We start from the raw sequence: 18,456 nt of genomic DNA on the forward strand, positions 1-18,456 counted from the left end.
CAAGTATGAAACAGTTTTAGTTCAGGTTTCAGTGGGTTAGCTGTGTTAGTCTGTATCAGCAAAAACAACAAGGAGTCCTTGTGGAACCTTAGGCCTGGTCTACACTACGAGGTTAGGTCGACTTTAGCCACATTAGGTCGATTTTATAATGAATGCGTCTACACAACCAACCCCATTCCGCCAACGTAAAGGGCTCTTAAAATTGACCGCTGTACTCCTCTCCGATGAGGGGAGTAGCGCCAAAATCGACCTTCCGGGGACTAATTTAGGGTATCGTAGACGCAGCGCTGTGCAATTCGATGGTATTGGCCTCCGGGAGCTATCTGAGAGTGCTCCAATGTGACCGCTCTGGATAGCACTTTCAGCTATGACGCACTAGCCAGGTACACAGGAAAAGCACCAGGAACTTTTGAATTTCATTTCCTGTTTGGTCAGCGTGGCGAGCTCAGCAGAACAGGTGACAATGCAGTCCCAGAATTGCAAACGAACTGCAGCATGGAGCAAACGGGAGACACTGGATCTGATTGCTGTATGGGGAGAAGAATCTGTGCAGGCAGAACTCCGATCCAGCAGAAGAAATGCTGATATATATGCCAAAATCGCACCAGGCATGGTGGAGAGATGCTACACCAGGGAAACACAGCAGTGCCGCGTGAAACTTAAGGAGCTCAGGCAAGCCTACCAAAAGACAAAGGAGGCAAACGGTCACTCCGGATCAGAGTCCCAGACATGCCGCTTCTCTGATCAGCTGTATGCCATTCTAGGTGCGGGGGGACCCTACCAGTATCCCAAAACTCTCTGTGGACACCTGCAAGGTGGCAGCCTCACGCAACACAGATGAGGATTTGGAGGAGGAGGAAAATGCGCGGCAGGAAAGTGGAGAATCCATTGTCCCCGGCAGCCAGGACCTTTTCCTCACCCTGGAGCCAGTACCCTCCCAGGGCCTATTGTTCCCGGACTCTGAAGGTGGAGAAGGCACCTCTGGTGAGTGCACATTTGTAACAACACTACAGGGGTTAAAAGCAATAGTGTTTAATGTTTGATTTGCCCTGAAGAATTGGGATGCATTCCGGGCCAGTACAGCTACTGGAAAAGTCTGTTAACATGTCTGGGGATGGAGTGGGAATCCTCCAGGGACATCTCCATGAAGCTCTCCTGGAGGTACTCTGAAAGCCTTTGCAGAAGGCTTCTGGGGAGGGCTGCCTTATTTTGTCCTCCATGGTAGCAGACTTTACCATGCCAAGCCAGTAGCAAGTGGTCTGGAATCATTGCAGCACAAAGCATGGAAGCAAAAGGTCCTGGGTTTTGGTCGCATTCATGCAACATTCGGTCTTTATCTTTCTGTGTCAACCTCAGGAGAGTGATATTATCCATGGTCACCTTGTTGAAATAGGGGAAGTTTTTGTAAGGGAACAGTAATCCCCTCTGTTTGGTGATCCACAACACATTAGACCCTGGGCATGCTGGGCTGTTTTCGCTTAGCTAAAAGGGATCACCCCGGAGAATAGCCACGTGGGGGAGGGGTGTGATGCAGATCCACCCCAAAACCACAGCCCCTCCTTTTAAACTGCAAACCCAACTGGCATTGGTTGCTATGGGAGAGGAGGGCACTGCAGTTTGAAACTATTTCTACATGTTATAAACGCAGAAGAAGCCAATCCCACGTACCCTTTGGCTTACCATGGCTGCCTGGAAACCAAATTCTGTTGCCCAGCTATGTATGATGTGTCACCATACTGGCAGGCACTCAATATAAAAGGCAAAGTGCGACCTTGTACCTAAAACACATGTACTGTCTGCTGTGAATTATTTGATTCACTGTAAAAGTCTCCCTTTTTTTCCTCAGAAAAGTATCTTTTTAAAAGTCTACTCTCCCTCTTTCCCCCCTGCAGCTGCAATTGCTTCTATGCTCCCCGCATCAACTCAGTCCCTGAAGTTATTGCAGATTAGAAGGCGAAAAAATGCACTTGCAATGACATGTTTTCAGAGCTCATGCAGTGCTCCCACACGGATAGGGCACAGCTGAATGCATGGAGGCATTCAGTGTTAGAGGCCAGGAAAGCATACAGTGAGCATGATCGGAACATGAAGGAGGAGATGCTGAGGCTAATGGGGGAGCAAACGGACATGATGAGGCATCTGGTAGAGCTGCAGGAAAGGCAACGAGTATAGACCCTCCTGCTGCATCCATTGTGTAACCACCTGCCCTCCTCGCCAAGTTCCATATCCTCCTCACCCAAACACCCAAGAACGCGGGTTGGGGAGGATCCAGGCACCCTGCCACTTAACTCCAGGGGATGACCCAAGCAACAGAAGGCTGTCATTCAAACAGCTTTGATTTGTAGTGTGGCTACAATAAGCAATATGGCCTTGTCCTTCCCTCTTCCCCCACCCCGTTATCAAGCTCTTTGTACACCCGGGCTACCTTTTATTAGTCAGTGTTGTCGGTGATGTGAAGTTTTTTTAATAAATAATGAATGGATTCAGAACAATAGGGACTTTATTTCCTGTGCCAGCTATGGTCGAAGCGGGAGAAGGGGATTGGCTTGCAGGGAAGTACATTCACCAAAGTGGGAGGCTTTGCATCAAGGACAAACACACACAACTGTCACACTGTAGCCTGGTCAGTCCTGAAACTATTTTTCAAAGCTTCTCTGATGCGCAGCGCACCTTGGTGCGCTCTTCTAATTGCCCTGGTGTCTGGCTGTTCAAAATTGTCTGTCAGGTAATCTGCCTCAACCTCCCACCCTGCCATAAACGTCTCCCCCCTTACTCTCATAGATATTATGGAGCACACAGCAAGCAGCAATAACAATGGGAATATTGCTTTCACTGAGGTCTAACCTACTCAGCAAACTGTGCCAGTGCCCTTTTAAATGTCCAAAGGCACATTCTACCACCATTCTGCACTTGCTCAGCCTATAATTGAACTGCTCCTTAGTGCTGTCCAGGCTGCCTGTGTACGGCTTCATGAGTCTCGGAAGCAAGGGTCCCTAAGGATAACTATTTGGCATTTCAACATCCCCAATGGTAATTTTCTGGTCTGGGAAGAAAGTCCCTTCTTGCAGCTTTCTGAACAGCCCGGAGTTCCGAAAGATGCGAGAGTCATGCACCTTTCCTAACCATCCCACGTTGATGTCGGTGAAACAGCCTTTGTGATCCACTAGTGCTTGCAACACCATTGAGAAGTACCCCTTGCGGTTTATGTACTCTTTGGCAAGGTGGTCCGGTGCCAAGATGGGGACATGCGTTCTGTCTACCGCCCCACCACAGTTAGGGAACTCCATTGCAGTAAAGGCATCCACTATGACCTGCACGTTTCCAAGAGTCACTGCCCTTCTTTCAGAAGGGTATTGATTGCCCTGGCTACTTGGATCACAGCAGCTCCCACGGTAGATTTGCCTACTCCAAATTGATTCCCAACTGAATGGAAGCAGTCAGGTGTTGCAAGCTTCCACAGGGCTATCACCACTCACTTCTCAACTGTCAGGGCAGGTCTCATCTTGATATTCCTGCGCTTCAGGGCAGGGGAAAGCAAGTCACAAAGTTCCAGGAAAGTGGCCTTATGCATGCAGAAGTTTCTCAGCCACTGGGAGTCATCCCATATTCGCAACGCTATGCAGTCCCACCAGTCTGTGCCTGTGTGCCAGGCCCAGAATCGGCGTTCCACTGTATCAGCATGCCCCAATGCCGCCATGATATCCCAATTGCCACATCCCGTGCTTTCAGGAACGTCTCTGTCTATGTCCTCCTCACAATCTTCTTTGTGCTGGTGGCTCCTAACTAGGCTCTGCACATACTGCAGGATAATGCGCAAGGTGTTTACAATGCTCACAAAAGCAGTGTGCAGCTGAGCGGGCTCCGTGCTATGGTGTCTGCACAGATAAACCAGGAAAAAAGGCGTGAAATGATTGTTTGCCGTTGCTTTCAGGGAAGGAGGGGAGACTGACGACATGTACCGAAAACCATGTACCTCCCATGTCTTAAGGATGACACTCCTCTTAATACATCCCAGAATGACATTTGCCTTTTTCACAACAGCATCACACTGTTTTCTCATATGCAAATTGTGATCCACTTTACCCTCCAGACCTTTTCCTGCAGAACTGCTGCCTAGCCTGTAATTCCCCTTTTGGTATTTGTGCATTTTATCTTCCCTTTCTAAGTTCACTTTGCAGTTTATTGGATTTTATCTTATTGATGTCAGACCAATTCTCCAGTTTATCAAGTGTACATGAATTTTGGGTTCCCAATTTGAAAGGCCTATGGCCTGACTTTTTAGGAAGCTTGGTATTTTATAAAACTGTATTTTTCAGAGCACAGCTATCTGAGAGCAGTTGCTGTTCTGATTTCAGCAGTTCTGCAGATCAGACCCCAGGTGTCTCAAAATGGATAACACACAGTTAATGGTTACTTGTCATAAAATTGTGTGGCAGAGATGGGGATAAAATCCAGTTTTCCAGAGTAGTGTTCCACTGACTCTGTAACTTTAGCATTCTTTTAACATCCCTGAAAAAACCAATATTGTAGTCATGTAGAACCATATTGATTCCCATAGTTCTTGTGCTTGCTGCCTCAGCAGCCCCTAGCTGCTGGGAGGAACAACTCCAGAAAAAGTCTTGCTAGCCCCAGAGGCATGCTCAGGGGTCTCAAAGTCCCGGGCCCACAACCTCCCCACTGCGGCCCATGGAGGAAGACGCATGCAGCCACGCTGCTGGCTCTGTCTGCTGCAGGCGCCGCCCCCCACAGCTCCCATTGGCTGGAGGAGAGTGACAGAGATGGCATCACTAGTTGCCGGGCAGAGGCAGCCATGGAGGCTGTGTCACTTTTTTCCACAATGAATATAAACAAGTAAAAATACCAAACACAACTATCTGATGCACACCTTGCTGCAATCCTGAAGGTTTCAACTGCTCAGTCACTGAGGCCAAATGTCAACAAACTGAAAGAACTTGAAGCGTTGCCAGGTGTCTGGCAAACACTAAAACACTCTCTAGCAGGCAAAGAATTGTATAAAGTTGTATGACAGTTTTATTATTTCTAAGAAATTTGAAATAAAAAATTCAATATAAACGTTTTCTTTTCTGAATGCCATCTTCAGTGACATTATTGGCCCACTGGGAGGATTTGAGGACTGGCACTGGCCCTAAGGTAAATTGAGTTTGAGATCCCTGGTGTAGATGAAATCTTTGGAGAACTTAGCTGTGAATTCCAACAAGTCTATACTGAGCATGCATGAACTCAGATTTTCAGAGGCTCACAACTTGGCCAAACTTAGGTGGACTTTCACAAAGATGATAAAAGGTACATCCTTGACACGAGGGCAGCTCCCCAGACAGATGTCAAGTTTGTGCTCCAAAGCATGGAGGAGCTAGAGATTCTCAGTGAAATAGTTGTAAGAATTCTTAACAACAAAACAAAACATCATTTTTCCTAACTTCATTCTGAGAAATGGCTGAATAACTTGGCTGTAACTCTTTGTTTAAAAAAAACCAAACAAATAAAACTGCTTAGCCTGAGGCAGACACCCAGCATGGAATATTTCAACCCAAGCAGTTTGGTAAAGCTAAGCAACTGAAAACTAGGTTGTCTAATGTAAATTGTCAGGCAACCTTACCTATAGGCATCTTTTTTAGCACAGCCTATAATAATAATAGTGTGTGTGTGTTTTTAGCACTCTAGGTTATAAAGTTTAGAGAGGGAGGTTTACAGGGAATAAGCTCTGCTATTATTGACAGTCCATGTACTGACCTGAATTTTTTTTTATAAAAATGGCAAATCTAGAGCTGGATGTTTAGATAACCAGCTCTGTTAATATAATTCCAAGGGCTTGTCAGAGAAAGATGAGCTTCTCTTATTGCAATGCTTATTCTGCATCAGTGGAATTAGCTTCCTCAGCTTCAGAGGGACTTGTTTTTTGTTTTTGTTTTGTTTGTTCCAGACCTCTTCCTTTTCCTCCTCCACCCCCATCCCCAATGGAAAAAGTGTTGACAGCTCTGTCTCCAGCACTGTAAAAGAATGGAGAGAAAGTACCCACCTAGAGAGAGCCCCAGAAGGCTATTAACCAAACTGGGCAATGTGATGGACATGAAGAGATTGACGCATCAGTTCAGCATAGCAGCAGCTGAATCTGACAAAGAATCTGGATTCTCAGGTTTAGAAAAAGATAATTAACTTTCCTCCTGTTATTTCCTTTAAGTTTGCTTAACAAACTTATCTTTTTACAGTTCAGAAAACTCATGTGGAAGGGTGGGAGAACTTTTGTGTATAGGGTAAGTTTGAAAATCCTGTGACTACTAAAACCTTCAAAGCCAAGCTTTATACTCTTCTAAAGCTCATTTTGTCAATCTGCACGGTATTGGGGCTTACTTGAGTCTCTATTTCTAATGGGCATATTTTTCATTTTAGCTACAGTCTAGAAAAAGGGGCTCCTATTTGGTCCTTGCATGACCTATTGAGTTACATGTGACCAGAATGTCAAACAGCCTGTTACACTAGAAAGTAATTTTTGTAAGGTTGATTAAAATGGCACATCCACGTACAGTTTTAATACACACCAAAACTATGCAATGATCTTTCCCTTTCATGAGAAAAAATAAATCTATTTGTGAAAGGTGAGTGATTGAAGGAGATAAGAGGCCCTGGGTACAAAACAGTCACAGCAAACTGGCAGTGCAAGATTCTGCAACACTGTCCTACCTTAGTATGCTTTAATAGATTGAATAGGCATGAAGACAAAGTACAATCGTTGGCCTCTCTGAGACCACACCAAGGGTGCCAGTTGTGGGGAAAGGTCCACATAAAAAATATCCATCACTGAAAATTACTAACTAAAATCAGGTTTCAGAGTAGCAGCCGCGTTAGTCTGTATTCGCAAAAAGAAAAGGAGTACTTGTGGCACCTTAGAGACTAACAACTTTATTTGAGCATAAGCTTTCGTGAGCTACAGCTCACTTCATCGGATGCATTCAGTGGAAAATACAGTGTGCAGATTTATATACATAGAGAACATGGAACAATGGGTGTTACCATACACACTGTAACCAGAGTGATCACTTAAGGTGAGCTATTACCAGCAGGAGAGTGGGGCCAGGGGTGGAACCTTTTGTAGTGATAATCAAGGTTGGCCGTTTCCAGGAGTTGACAGGAACGTCTGAGGAACAGTTGGGGGAGGGGATATAAACATGGGGAAATAGTTTTACTTTGTGTAATGACCATACACTCCCAGTCTCTATTCAAGCCTAAGTTAATTGTGTCCAGTTTGCAAATTAATTCCAGTTCAGCAGTCTCTCGTTGGAGTCTGTTTTTGAAGTTTTGTTGTTGAAATATTGCCACTTTTAGGTCTGTAATCAGGTGACCAGAGAGATTGAAGTGTTCTCCAACTGGTTTTTGAATGTTATAATTCCTGATGTCTGATTTGTGTCCATTTGTTCTTTTACGTAGAGACTGTCCAGTTTGACCAATGTACATGGCAGAGGGCCATTGCTGGCACATGATGGCATATATCACATTGGTAGATGTGCAGGTGAAGGAGCCTCTGATAGTGTGGCTGATGTGATTAGGCCCTATGATGGTGTCCCCTGAATAGATATGTGGACACAGTTGGCAACGGGCTTTGTTGCAAGGATAGGTTCCTGGGTTAGTGGTTCTGTTGTGTGGTTGCTGGTGAGTATTTGCTTCAGGTTGGGGGGCTGTCTGTAAGCAAGGACTGGCCTGTCTCCCAATACCTGTGAGAGTGATGGGTTGTCCTTCAGGATAGGTTGTAGATCCTTGATGATGAGGTTTTAGTCGGGGGCTGAAAGTGATGGCTAGTGGTGTTCTGTTATTATCTTTGTTGGGCCTGTCCTGTAGTAGGTGACTTCTGGGTAATCTTCTGTCTCTGTCTGTCTGTTTCTTCACTTCAGCAGGTGGGTATTGTAGCTGTAAGAATGCTTGATAGAGATCTTGTAGGTGTTTGTCTCTGTCTGAGGGGTTGGAGCAAATGCGGTTGTATCGTAGAGCTTGGCTGTAGACAATGGATCATGTGGTGTGGTCTGGATGAAAGCTGGAGGCATGTAGGTAGGCATAGCAGTCAGTAGGTTTCCGGTATAGGGTGGTGTATATGTGACCATCGCTTATTAGCACCGTAGTGTCCAAGAAGTAGATCTCTTGTGTGGACTGGTCCAGGCTGAGGTTGATGGTGGGATGGAAATTGTTGAAATCATGGGGGAATTCCTCAAGGGCTTCTTTTCCATGAGTTCAGATGATGAAGATGTCATCAATGTAGCGCAAGTAGAGTAGGGGCATTAGGGGACAAGAGCTGAGGAAGCATTGTTCTAAGTCAGCCATAACAATGTCGGCATACTGTGGGGCCATGCGGGTACCCATAGCAGTGCCGCAGATTTGAAGGTATACGTTGTCCCCAAATGTGAAATAGTTATGGGTGAGGACAAAGTTCAGCCACCAGGTTTGCCGTGACATTATCGGGGATACTGTTCCTGACAGCTTGTAGTTCATCTTTGTGTGGAATGTTGGTGTAGAGGGCTTCTACATCCATAGTGGCCATCCACAGCCTCAGCAACAACTCTGACGACATAATCAAAAAGGCTGACAAAGGAGGTGCTGTGGTCATCATGAATAGGTCGGAATATGAACAAGAGGCTGCTAAGCAGCTCTCCAGCACCACTTTCTACAAGCCATTACCCTCTGATCCCACTGAAGGTTACCAAAAGAAACTACAGCATTTGCTCAAGAAACTCCCTGAAAAAGCACAAGAACAAATCTGCACAGACACACCACTGGAACCCTGACCTGGGGTATTCTATCTGCTACCCAAGATCCATAAACCTGGAAATCCTGGACACCCCATCATCTCAGGCATTGGCACCCTGACAGCAGGATTGTCTGGCTATGTAGACTCCCTCCTCAGGCCCTATGCTACCAGCACTCCCAGCTATCTTTGAGACACCACTAACTTCCTGAGGAAACTACAATCAATCGGTGATCTTCCTGAAAACACCATCCTGGCCACCCCCCAGCTCTCCTGCTGGTAATAGCTCACCTTAAGTGATCACTCTGGTTACAGTGTGTGTATGGTAACACCCATTGTTTCATGTTCTCTATATAAATCTCCCCACTGTATTTTCCACTGAATGCATCTGATGAAGTGAGGTGTAGCTCACGAAAGCTTATGCTCAAGTTTGTTAGTCTCTAAGGTGCCACAAGTACTCCTTTTCTTTTAACTAAAATCTGAGGCCACTGAGCAGCCATCAGACAATGTATGAAGCCCATGTTAGTTGGTGTCCAAAATCAGATTAGCAGCATTATGCACAATCTGATCGAACAGTGTGGAATCAGGAAATAGGTGGGAGGTTAGAAAGTGTGCTGCATATAAAACAACTAATAACTGGACTTCGCATCCACCAGACGGAAGTTCAGGGTGTCTGAGTTCTGTGGAGCTGACCAACTCAGAGAATATGCTGAATGCATTGTGTTGGAACACAGAGGATGGGCCCTGGCTCTACTCACTGGCCACAAGCAATTCCTTCCCAGCACTTTCTCCTGTGGTTGTAAGGAAAAATGTACTGGTCAAACAGGTGGGGGGTGGGGGGGGTAATAATATATTGGAAAGTATGTTTTCCTTTCAGAAGAGCGCTTTGCAAATAACTCTTTTAAAGGGTGATGTTCATCTAACTCGTTGCTATACTCATAGAATCATAGTATCAGTAGAAGATCTGTTAGAGTGAGTATGTGCCTGGCCAGAGGCAGGCTAACATCAGCAAGATAGATCAAACGTAAGATTCTTAATGCCTCATATACATTTGTTAAGTCTCTTTATTTTAAAGGGATCCTGGAAAGATAAGACATATTTAGAAAAAATACTAATGACTTCAGATTATTTAAATGAAAGAATTTTAGAAATCTAATGTACTTTCTGCATTGATGCTTTACTACTCCTAGGGGAATTCTATGCCAAAAAATTTAAAATGCTGTGCAAAATATTTTAAAATTCTGCAAACTGCATATTTTATTTGTCAAAATAACACAATATTAAAAAAATGCCAGTTTTAGTTATTCTGGTCATATATTTCAAAATACCTGTCAGCAAGTATGTCTGTAACACAGATGACAGATTCAGGAAATGTTTTTTGACAAATAGATTCCTTACTAGGCATAATAATACAGAACTTTGAGTAATAATTCATTTAAACTACAATACAGAAACAGTGCAAAGGCTTGTGGAAATTACTCATAATGGAGGAGCTGAGGGAGACGGAAGTAATTGCTGGGAAGGAACCTGAGAGTGCACATGGACGGTTGTTGGGTGTGGGTGGGAGAAGTATGGAGCATGGCTTTTCTTGGGTGGGGAGAAGGGATTGTGAGGGAGTTGGGGCGCTTCCCCCATGCAGATGCTGGTTCACCCCTAGCCTCTCCCATTCAGTCAGGCACATCTGCCACTGTCCCCATGTGGCCCTGCACCACCACTCCCAATCAGCCCCTGGCTCAATGCTGTCCCCCAGCTAGCTCCTGTGCCCCTGCCCCAGTCTCCCACCCCCTACTAGCCTTTCTGAACCCCAGTTTGTGTGACCTCCCCAACACCCCCATGTGTCCCGCTCTGTCCATCCCCCCCATATGTGGCCCCATGGGCAGGGTGCTGTGAGGAAGACCGCCTCTCCCCCTCCTTCTCCACGGCTGGCTGAGCCGGCTGGCTGAGCCAGCTGCCTTCTCTTCTGGCACCACAATGGCCACTGGTGGGTGAAAAGTGTACCTGCAGTGCCTTCTTGGCTGTATGTATTTCTACGTTTGGGGGGGCAGAATCTGCGCGGGACATGAATTCTGTGTGTGCACAGTGGCGCAGAATTCCCCCAGGAGTATTTTACTCAGTTTAGACAGTGAAACTAGAATAGTTAGTTTCACTTGCTAGATCTCAAGTATTTAAGAAGGCTTTTGGATTTTGGGTTCCAATAGTATAAGCAAATGTTAAAGTATAATTCAAAATGAATAAAATATGAAACCATCTCTGCTTATATTTGTTTTTGTCAAAGCTTTTTCTGTTCTAACCTATATTTTTGTGTCTAAGTTAAGATGATTAGGAGCAAAATGTTAAACAGTTACTAAATAAAAAGTAAATTTCAGGGCTTAAGTTGTAACAACTGGGTGAACTCATTAATTGATTAGTTTCTCTGCCACGTTGTTCTGTCAGTCTATGAGCACATTGTTAGCCACTTGTGAAACATGTGCAACTTAAAATAAGGTGTGGGAGAAACCATGTTTTTAACTCTCTCATCAGAACGGGACCAACATTTCTTCAGCCCTCCATCTGAGTGAAAAAATCCTGAAAATGCAGTGGGGACAAATGGATGGGAAGCCTCCAAGGAGAAACCACAATCCAAGTTTAAACTCCCCTGACTTGCCTGTGAGATCTGACAAGCTCGCAGCCCAGGCTGGCATGGTTGAAAGCAAATCTGGTTAAATTTCAGTATTGATATCCAAGAGAGAGTGAGGCTCTGTTAAGATGTGCAATGAAAGAGATGTCTGGAGTAGGCTTTTATAGGGAAGTCAGTTCTTTGATCTCCACAACATGCTCTCTTTAGCTTGACAAAACACTGTGTGGTCGTCCCCCCGCCCCCCAAAAAAAAAAAATTCTTGGAAATGTGGACAAACTGTTTAAGCAGATGCACAAAGCTCCAATCTGATAGGGGTTAGGCAAGCTTCACCTTCTGGTGCCTTTTAGGGTGAGAGATGGAAAATGAAATACTGGCTTTCTTGTTATGCTAACAAAGTTCCCAGGGCATGTTGCAAGCAGAACTTTACCGTTTTTTATAATATACCTAAGTTATAGAATGTTGTAATGTAGCAGAGTAAGGGAGAGAAATTAAGAATAAACAAGGAAGACAGTCCATTGTGTCATAGATCTTCATGTCCAAACCTCTTTATATTAAAATAAAGAGGGAGTCATGTTAAAGTAAAATGGAAGACTTTACTTCAGCAAACAAAAACAATGGATATAGGTTAATGATCATGAAATGCATTCCTGCCTCAACCTGTAATAACTAAGCAAATTTGGAATATGTTAGGTCAGTCAACTGTGTTGGAATGGGCCTTCGAATACAGTGATCATTGCCAAAAGTAAGGGGGTTTATTGATTTGTTGTCCCACACAATTCTTGGTGCAACAGCTATGAGACAGACTTTCTTTTTTTTTTTTTTTTTTAATCCCAGGTTAGGTCATCAGCATTCTGTCTCTTTCTCCTCTGTTTCAGACCAGGCAAGCAGCTGTAGGCGAACTACTAGAACAGCACCACCCTCCTACATAGAAACACATACTAGCTGTGCAGATCAACTGTGCTGATTTTAAAGTGAAAATGTGGGCTACTATAATTCTGCTAAAAACAAGATGGAATTAATTCTGTTAAACTCAGTGCAGTTTATCTGCGAAGCTTTTACAAGTCTTGTAAAAGTCACTCACCCTTACACAAAGCCTTTCTGGACAAGTGCTGTTGGCTGTTGCAAAATTTAAGCTTTCATTTAAAAAAAAAAAAAAAAAAAAAAGCTGTAAAGTGAGCTTTCCAAATGTGAATCAGCTGAGATGAATGGAATAACTTAGGAAAAAGGAGAATGATACAAAGTGAGATTCTGGTAGGAGACGAAAGACCAGAGAACACAGTGTCAGGGGGGAAAATGAGTGACAGAAGGTCAAGGGAGGAAATGGACAATGTAGGAAAATATTTATTTTGAGAAAGGAATCCAGGAAAGCAAAGAAGAGCAAGATAGCATGTAGAAGCATGAACCAGATCCGGGCCACTTTATGCTAGGTTTTGTGCAAACATCTAGTAAATGACAGGCCTTGCACCAAAGAGCTTACCCTTTAAAGCTATGCCTACACTACCAGCTAGGAGAATGATTTCCCCTGCTTGTGTACATATACTCATGCTACCTCAAGTATAAATAGTAGTGTAGCCACTGTAGCACTGGCAGCAAGGCTGAACACAAACTTGCCTGAAATTGTTGGGTATGTGCTTGGCATGGCTCAGCCATGCCTCTGCTGCTGCTACCCTTGCTACCGCAGCTCCATTGCTATTTATACGTGCGCTAGGTTGATGAGCGATATTATGAGTATATGTACATAAGCAGGAGAATTACACCCCCTACCGCTTGCTGTAGATGTAGCCTAAGGCTTCAAATTCTACAGCCCATCTGTATATCTAAGGTATTTATGGACCCCCTATTACCATAGTCTCTGAGCACCTCACAATGTATTTATCCCCACAGCACCCCTCTGAAGTAGGAAGGTAATATTATTCCTATTTTACAGATGAGAAACAGTTTCTCTGCCTCTAAGTGGTTTGCCCAAAGTAACACAGGTCGCTTATGGCATAGAAGCCTCTTGAGTCCCAGGTTAGCATCCTAACCACAGGATCATCCTTCCTGTACTGTTTGCTGTTCATCAAAGCACTTAATTGTGTGGTAAAGTGCTTTGCTGAATACAGATGGACTCTAGCTCATGTTCAAATGCTTTGCTGCATTGGCATCTAAAAGACCCGCCATTAAAGGTAGATGAGACAAACAAGTGGGAGGTAGGGTGGATGTCTTAGGACAGGTTTAGCTGAGGGCACAATTTTGAGCCAAAAGAGTATCAATGTGGTAAGTGATTTTTTTTAATTAAATCAAGATTGTTGATGTTACACCCCTGCCAATTTAAAAAAATGAAATATTTATAACTTTTGGAAGGGAGAGGCGGCACAGGTGTTTTTCTCCCACAGTAATGGACTTTAAGCTTTTCAGCACACAAAGTTGCACCAATTTAACCAAAGGTGTGGTGTTGAAAGGGTGCAACTTTGTGTGTAGAGCAGGTGTTTCTCCTGGGGCTAGTAGGCGTTACTTCAAGTGCTAGGTTTTTGTATAATATATGGTTTCAATAAATTTTAAAACTGCAGCACTTGTTAGTGACCACCTACTGTGTTAGAAATAACCGAGACTGTTTCAAGCACTTGCTGTAAGAATAGAAGTGACAGGATTAGAGTTCCTATGTCTCAACTAATATAAAATTTAAACTTCTAGATAGAATGTTTGTGCAGCATTCATCTGAATGGTTTTTTTTTTTAAATCATAACTTTAAGTGTTGTGACTTTCTTTCAAAGTTTTCTGGACACTTGTAGTTATTATTCTCTTATTATATCCTCAAGCCCAGGGATGCTGCCAGCTTGTGTTAGCATAAATAGGAATGCTAAAACGGAATGACTTCTAAATGTATTTGCTGTTCAGCAGTAAATAGATTCTGAATTACAGCTTGGTCTCTAGCAGTGTCACAAGAAGGGAAGAATGAATTTATACGAGGTAAAATCTACTCAGACTGCATTATAACTGGCAGCATTTAGCAACAGCGTCTACAAGCATTGGCACCAGGCTCACCTGTTCTGATAAAACTTTTCTAACATTTTTTCTTACGCTGTTAGTTGTGATAATTCCACTTTTTCCACCCATACTTCTCAGGGAAGCAGTTCATCGCAGCTTCAGTCTTGGACTGTTCAGCCATCTTTTGAAGTGATTCCAGCTCAGCCACAGCTAGTGTTTCTTCATCCAGCCATCTCCCCTCCCATTAACCCTCATCTTGTTGGTGAAAAGAGAATTGACTCTACCTGCCCATCCTGAACTCCTATGCAAAGACAGCACCACATCCCTGCAAAAGAGATCGTTTCTGGGATCTGGAGGAAAGAGGGAGAACCAGTGGACAGAAATGGCTTTGCACAGATACTAACTACTATGTCCAATAAGACTAGTTTATTGTCCCCTAGTGCTTGCCCCCAAGTATCCCCAGACTTTAAGCCTGCTCAGGACTCTACTCAGCAGAGTTCTCCAGCTGTGATGGCAAGTGGAAAAATGTCAACTATTGATGGCTTTCAGTATATTTCTACTGACAAACAAAAGGCCCCAGGTTTGATTCCCTTTTCCCCTACTGGACTCCTCCAGATATCAGACTGCAAATCTCCTGAGATGGAGAATCCAGTACATCATATGGTGCAATTAGCAACCTGCAGCCCACCTTTGGCAGCAGAAGAACTTTATACTACTCCTGAGCTATCGTTGCAGCAGCAACGCAAGCGCAAGCGCTTTCAGAATACCTTTGTTGTGCTGCACAGGTCTGGATTGCTGGAGATCACCTTGAAAACCAAGGAGCTGATTCATCAGAACCAGGTAACCCAGATTGAACTGGACCGGCTGAAGCAACAAACACAGTTGTTCATGGAGGCAATAAAGGGCAATGCTCCTCAGGCCTGGGCAGAGCTAGAGGCATCTCTAACGGGGTCAGATAAAGCTGACAGCAGCCTTGAGGCTTCTCCTACATATCCCAACATGTAGCGCAAAAGATATATAGCTGTTCAAGTGACTCCAGTGCCTCTCTTCCTCTGTCTCAAGCTTTTACAAGAGCACTTTCTAAGTTTGAGGCTGCTTTAAAAACTCATTCACAAAGCAGCATGCCATTAATAAGCTGTCCCAAATGCCAGTTGTGAGACTGGCACAATGGGAGGCCTAGGCTGGAATTAGTACTGCTTCATGTCACTGGGACTGAGCAACTGTGCTCTTCTTTGGACCATGAAGGTGTGAAAGTGCTATGATGTGATGTGTTCCCACTCTTATGATGGAGAACATTGCAAATGGCTCTTTCCTAGCAAGCATCTTTTTTCACCCCCTATCTCCAGACAGCCAATTCACAGAATGGGACAAAAGACCTAGTCTAGTGTAGCCATTTATGAATTGATATGGAAAGAGGAAACTGGATGGGTAACATGGTATCTCCAGCTTTGTGTTAATACTCCAAAGATATAAGGTGGTCTTGCTTTTGGATAATCACCACATTGAACAAATGGAGATCTGCTTGCATTAAAGCTGCACTCCATACGTTGCATTGCTTGAGCAAAGTAGGGGTGGGGAGGTGAGGGGTATATTAGAAATAAATGTAATAGTTCTAGGCAAGCCCTGTCAGCCTGCCTATTTTAGTTTCTTTAAAGTTGAGAGCTGAGTGAAAATCTGAAAGCACTAGACATGCACTGGAAGTGTTTATTCCAAAGCAGGTTTATTTGAACTGCCCATTAACAGCTAACAACTGTACTAAGCAAGATGGCTTTGGATTTCCCAGGTATGCAATAAGTTAAACACTGACTGTTACTTTAAAAAAAAAAAAAAAGAAGAAGCTGTTATGTAATTTTTTAAAAAATGCATTACAATGAAGATTCTTAGATTCCAAGGCCAGAAGGGATCATTGTGATCAACTAGAATGACCTCCTGTATAACACAGGGTATAGAACTTTCCCAAAATATGTTCCTCTCTAGGCAGCTATGCATCCTTTGGTTTTAATCCAGTTTAGGAGAGGCTCTTTTTTTGGCTGTGAAATCAGCTTGCTGAGTTGAAAAAAATGGTTGTACAGGTCCTAGAGTGAAACAAGCCCTGTTTTTCTTTTTATGAGAAACATCTGAGAGTATCACTAGAAGAGACACTGATCACTTTGGTGACATCTTCCCAAGAATATGACCTTGAACACTTTTTAATGTTCTCATTAGTATGAGTATTCTCATTCCCAACCTGCTAGTCTTGAAGCATGCACTTACACACTGATTCTGGTAGAGGCATTAGACCGTAGTGTCAGATGTACCCGACAATCTTGTTTCAAAAGCTGTTCTACAGACATCTTCATATTGTGTGAATTTGACTTGTCACTCTCCTTTGTATTCCCTTCAACTTGAGCCATGTCTTTCAAATACTCCTCTGTATAAGGAGCTTTAAAATATGCTAATCTAAGAATGAAGTGAACAGTCTCTCCCATTCTAAATTACATGATCAGAGTCTGATCCCTTTGGTTTCACAATGTTTTTCAAACAAAACTTGCATTTCATGTGATCAAGTATTGCCTTGACATTCTTGCATTCCTGTATGTATTTCAGTTTCTCAAAAAGAAACCTAAAAGCTTTCCAGTTAAAAAGTTTGAGTTGGCCTTTTGTCTTTAAATTCAGTGACATGACCCTTTCATCCTTCTAATGGCCTCAAATGAACATTGCATGAGGTCCTAAAGAATTCTCTTGCAGCATTACTGTAACAAATGCCTTAGGAAACTTTGGAGGTAAGAGAAGAGTTTTCCCTTTTCAGCACCTTAATTAGTTCACTAAAAAGGAGTTGCATACGTGCCTCAAGGGGGGATGGAACACGAAAGTCAGACTTGGACTGGCCTCTGGAGCTAAAGAGAGATTTCCCAGATGGCCCCAAGACTCTGTTCCCCTCAAAACCCAACTGAATCGTAGCTGATTAAGCACAATTCCAACTGTGGTGTAGAGCACCACCAAAGAAAGCGTGGGGGTGGGGAGGAGCAGTCGATGGGAATTTGGCCAAAATCTTATGTGGGTTTCCTGTGTTGCCTCATATCTGAAGTTAGCTTGCTACTGTTAACACATAGCATAGTGACACCAAATTCAAACAAGAGGCTGTATATGGCAGGAGGGCATCACACACTCCAGGCCAAAGACTCAGACACCTGAGCCTGCTAGAGAATCACAACAAAGTTACTGCAGTGGAGCTTCCAACCCCCTTATTGAAAGGGAGTAAAGGTTGTTCCCTTGATCTGAGTGATACAGGTGTTTGTGTATGGGATTGCAGAGAGGGGAATAGACATGTGAGCCACCTAGTCCTGCCCTCAGAGGTTCCTTCTCTTGCCTTGGAAGCTCTGCTTCTCCCATCTGAAGCTGTGGAGAATCCTAAATTCAGAGCCTATTTATTAAGAATGACTGTTATAGAACGTGAAGTGATGGATCTAGAATGAACTGTGGACATTTTAGAGATGAAGGGGAATGGGCGGGGGGGAATGACAGAAATTCAGTCCCAGATGATTGAAGGGAAGAGAGGAAGGCTCCCACTTGCTCCACTCTGGTGGAGCAGAGAGGGCAGAAAATTACCCTCCAACAGGATATAGTGTACTTCCTGATGTAGGAAAATCCTGGACAGTATAAATCTGCTGTAGCTCACACAATTTTATATAAAATATATGTGAACATAGTAAAACTGTGAATAGAAGTTCAGCAACTGTTTAGAAATCATACTGCTTGTCAGAATCCAAACTTCTTATTCAGTATGTACTGAACGAGAAAAATCTTCTAAGCTACTGAATAAATCTGGGGTCACCTAGGAATCATGTCCCCAGATAAATTAGCAGTTAAGGTAATTAATGAAGTACACTGGAGGGCGCTGATTGTAGATATACAAAAGGCTGTCAAACCCCAGTTTACTCCTCCGTCTTTTAGCTGCCTTTATTGCTGGAAGTCTTACTGAAGCTTTATATAGCAAAAGCATTCCTACCCTGGCTGTAAGTTTAGTAAAATAAAAGGGCATGGAACTATGGTGAGAGAATTCATTGGTTTTTAGTAGACTTCGTCTGAAGTTGAAGCCAGTTCTAAATTGAATCCAGAAACAGCCTAGCAAGATTGTCCAGAA

General features: G+C 43.6%; 1 protein-coding gene across 1 annotated transcript; it reads left to right on the forward strand.

Annotated features, from left to right (window-relative positions):
* Positions 1 to 487: 487 nt before the first annotated feature.
* On the forward strand, positions 488 to 15,338 carry CIPC (CLOCK interacting pacemaker). The gene is given in 6 exon segments (XM_043549390.1): positions 488 to 984; positions 5,942 to 6,154; positions 9,406 to 9,575; positions 14,472 to 14,610; positions 14,613 to 14,744; positions 14,746 to 15,338. Coding segments are annotated over 5 exon segments (1,170 nt in total). The 5' UTR covers positions 488 to 984; positions 5,942 to 6,018.
* The last annotated feature ends 3,118 nt before the right edge of the window (positions 15,339 to 18,456 follow it).

The sequence above is a fragment of the Chelonia mydas genome, chromosome 6 (genome assembly GCF_015237465.2).
Source record: "Chelonia mydas isolate rCheMyd1 chromosome 6, rCheMyd1.pri.v2, whole genome shotgun sequence".
NCBI lineage: Eukaryota > Metazoa > Chordata > Testudines > Cheloniidae > Chelonia > Chelonia mydas.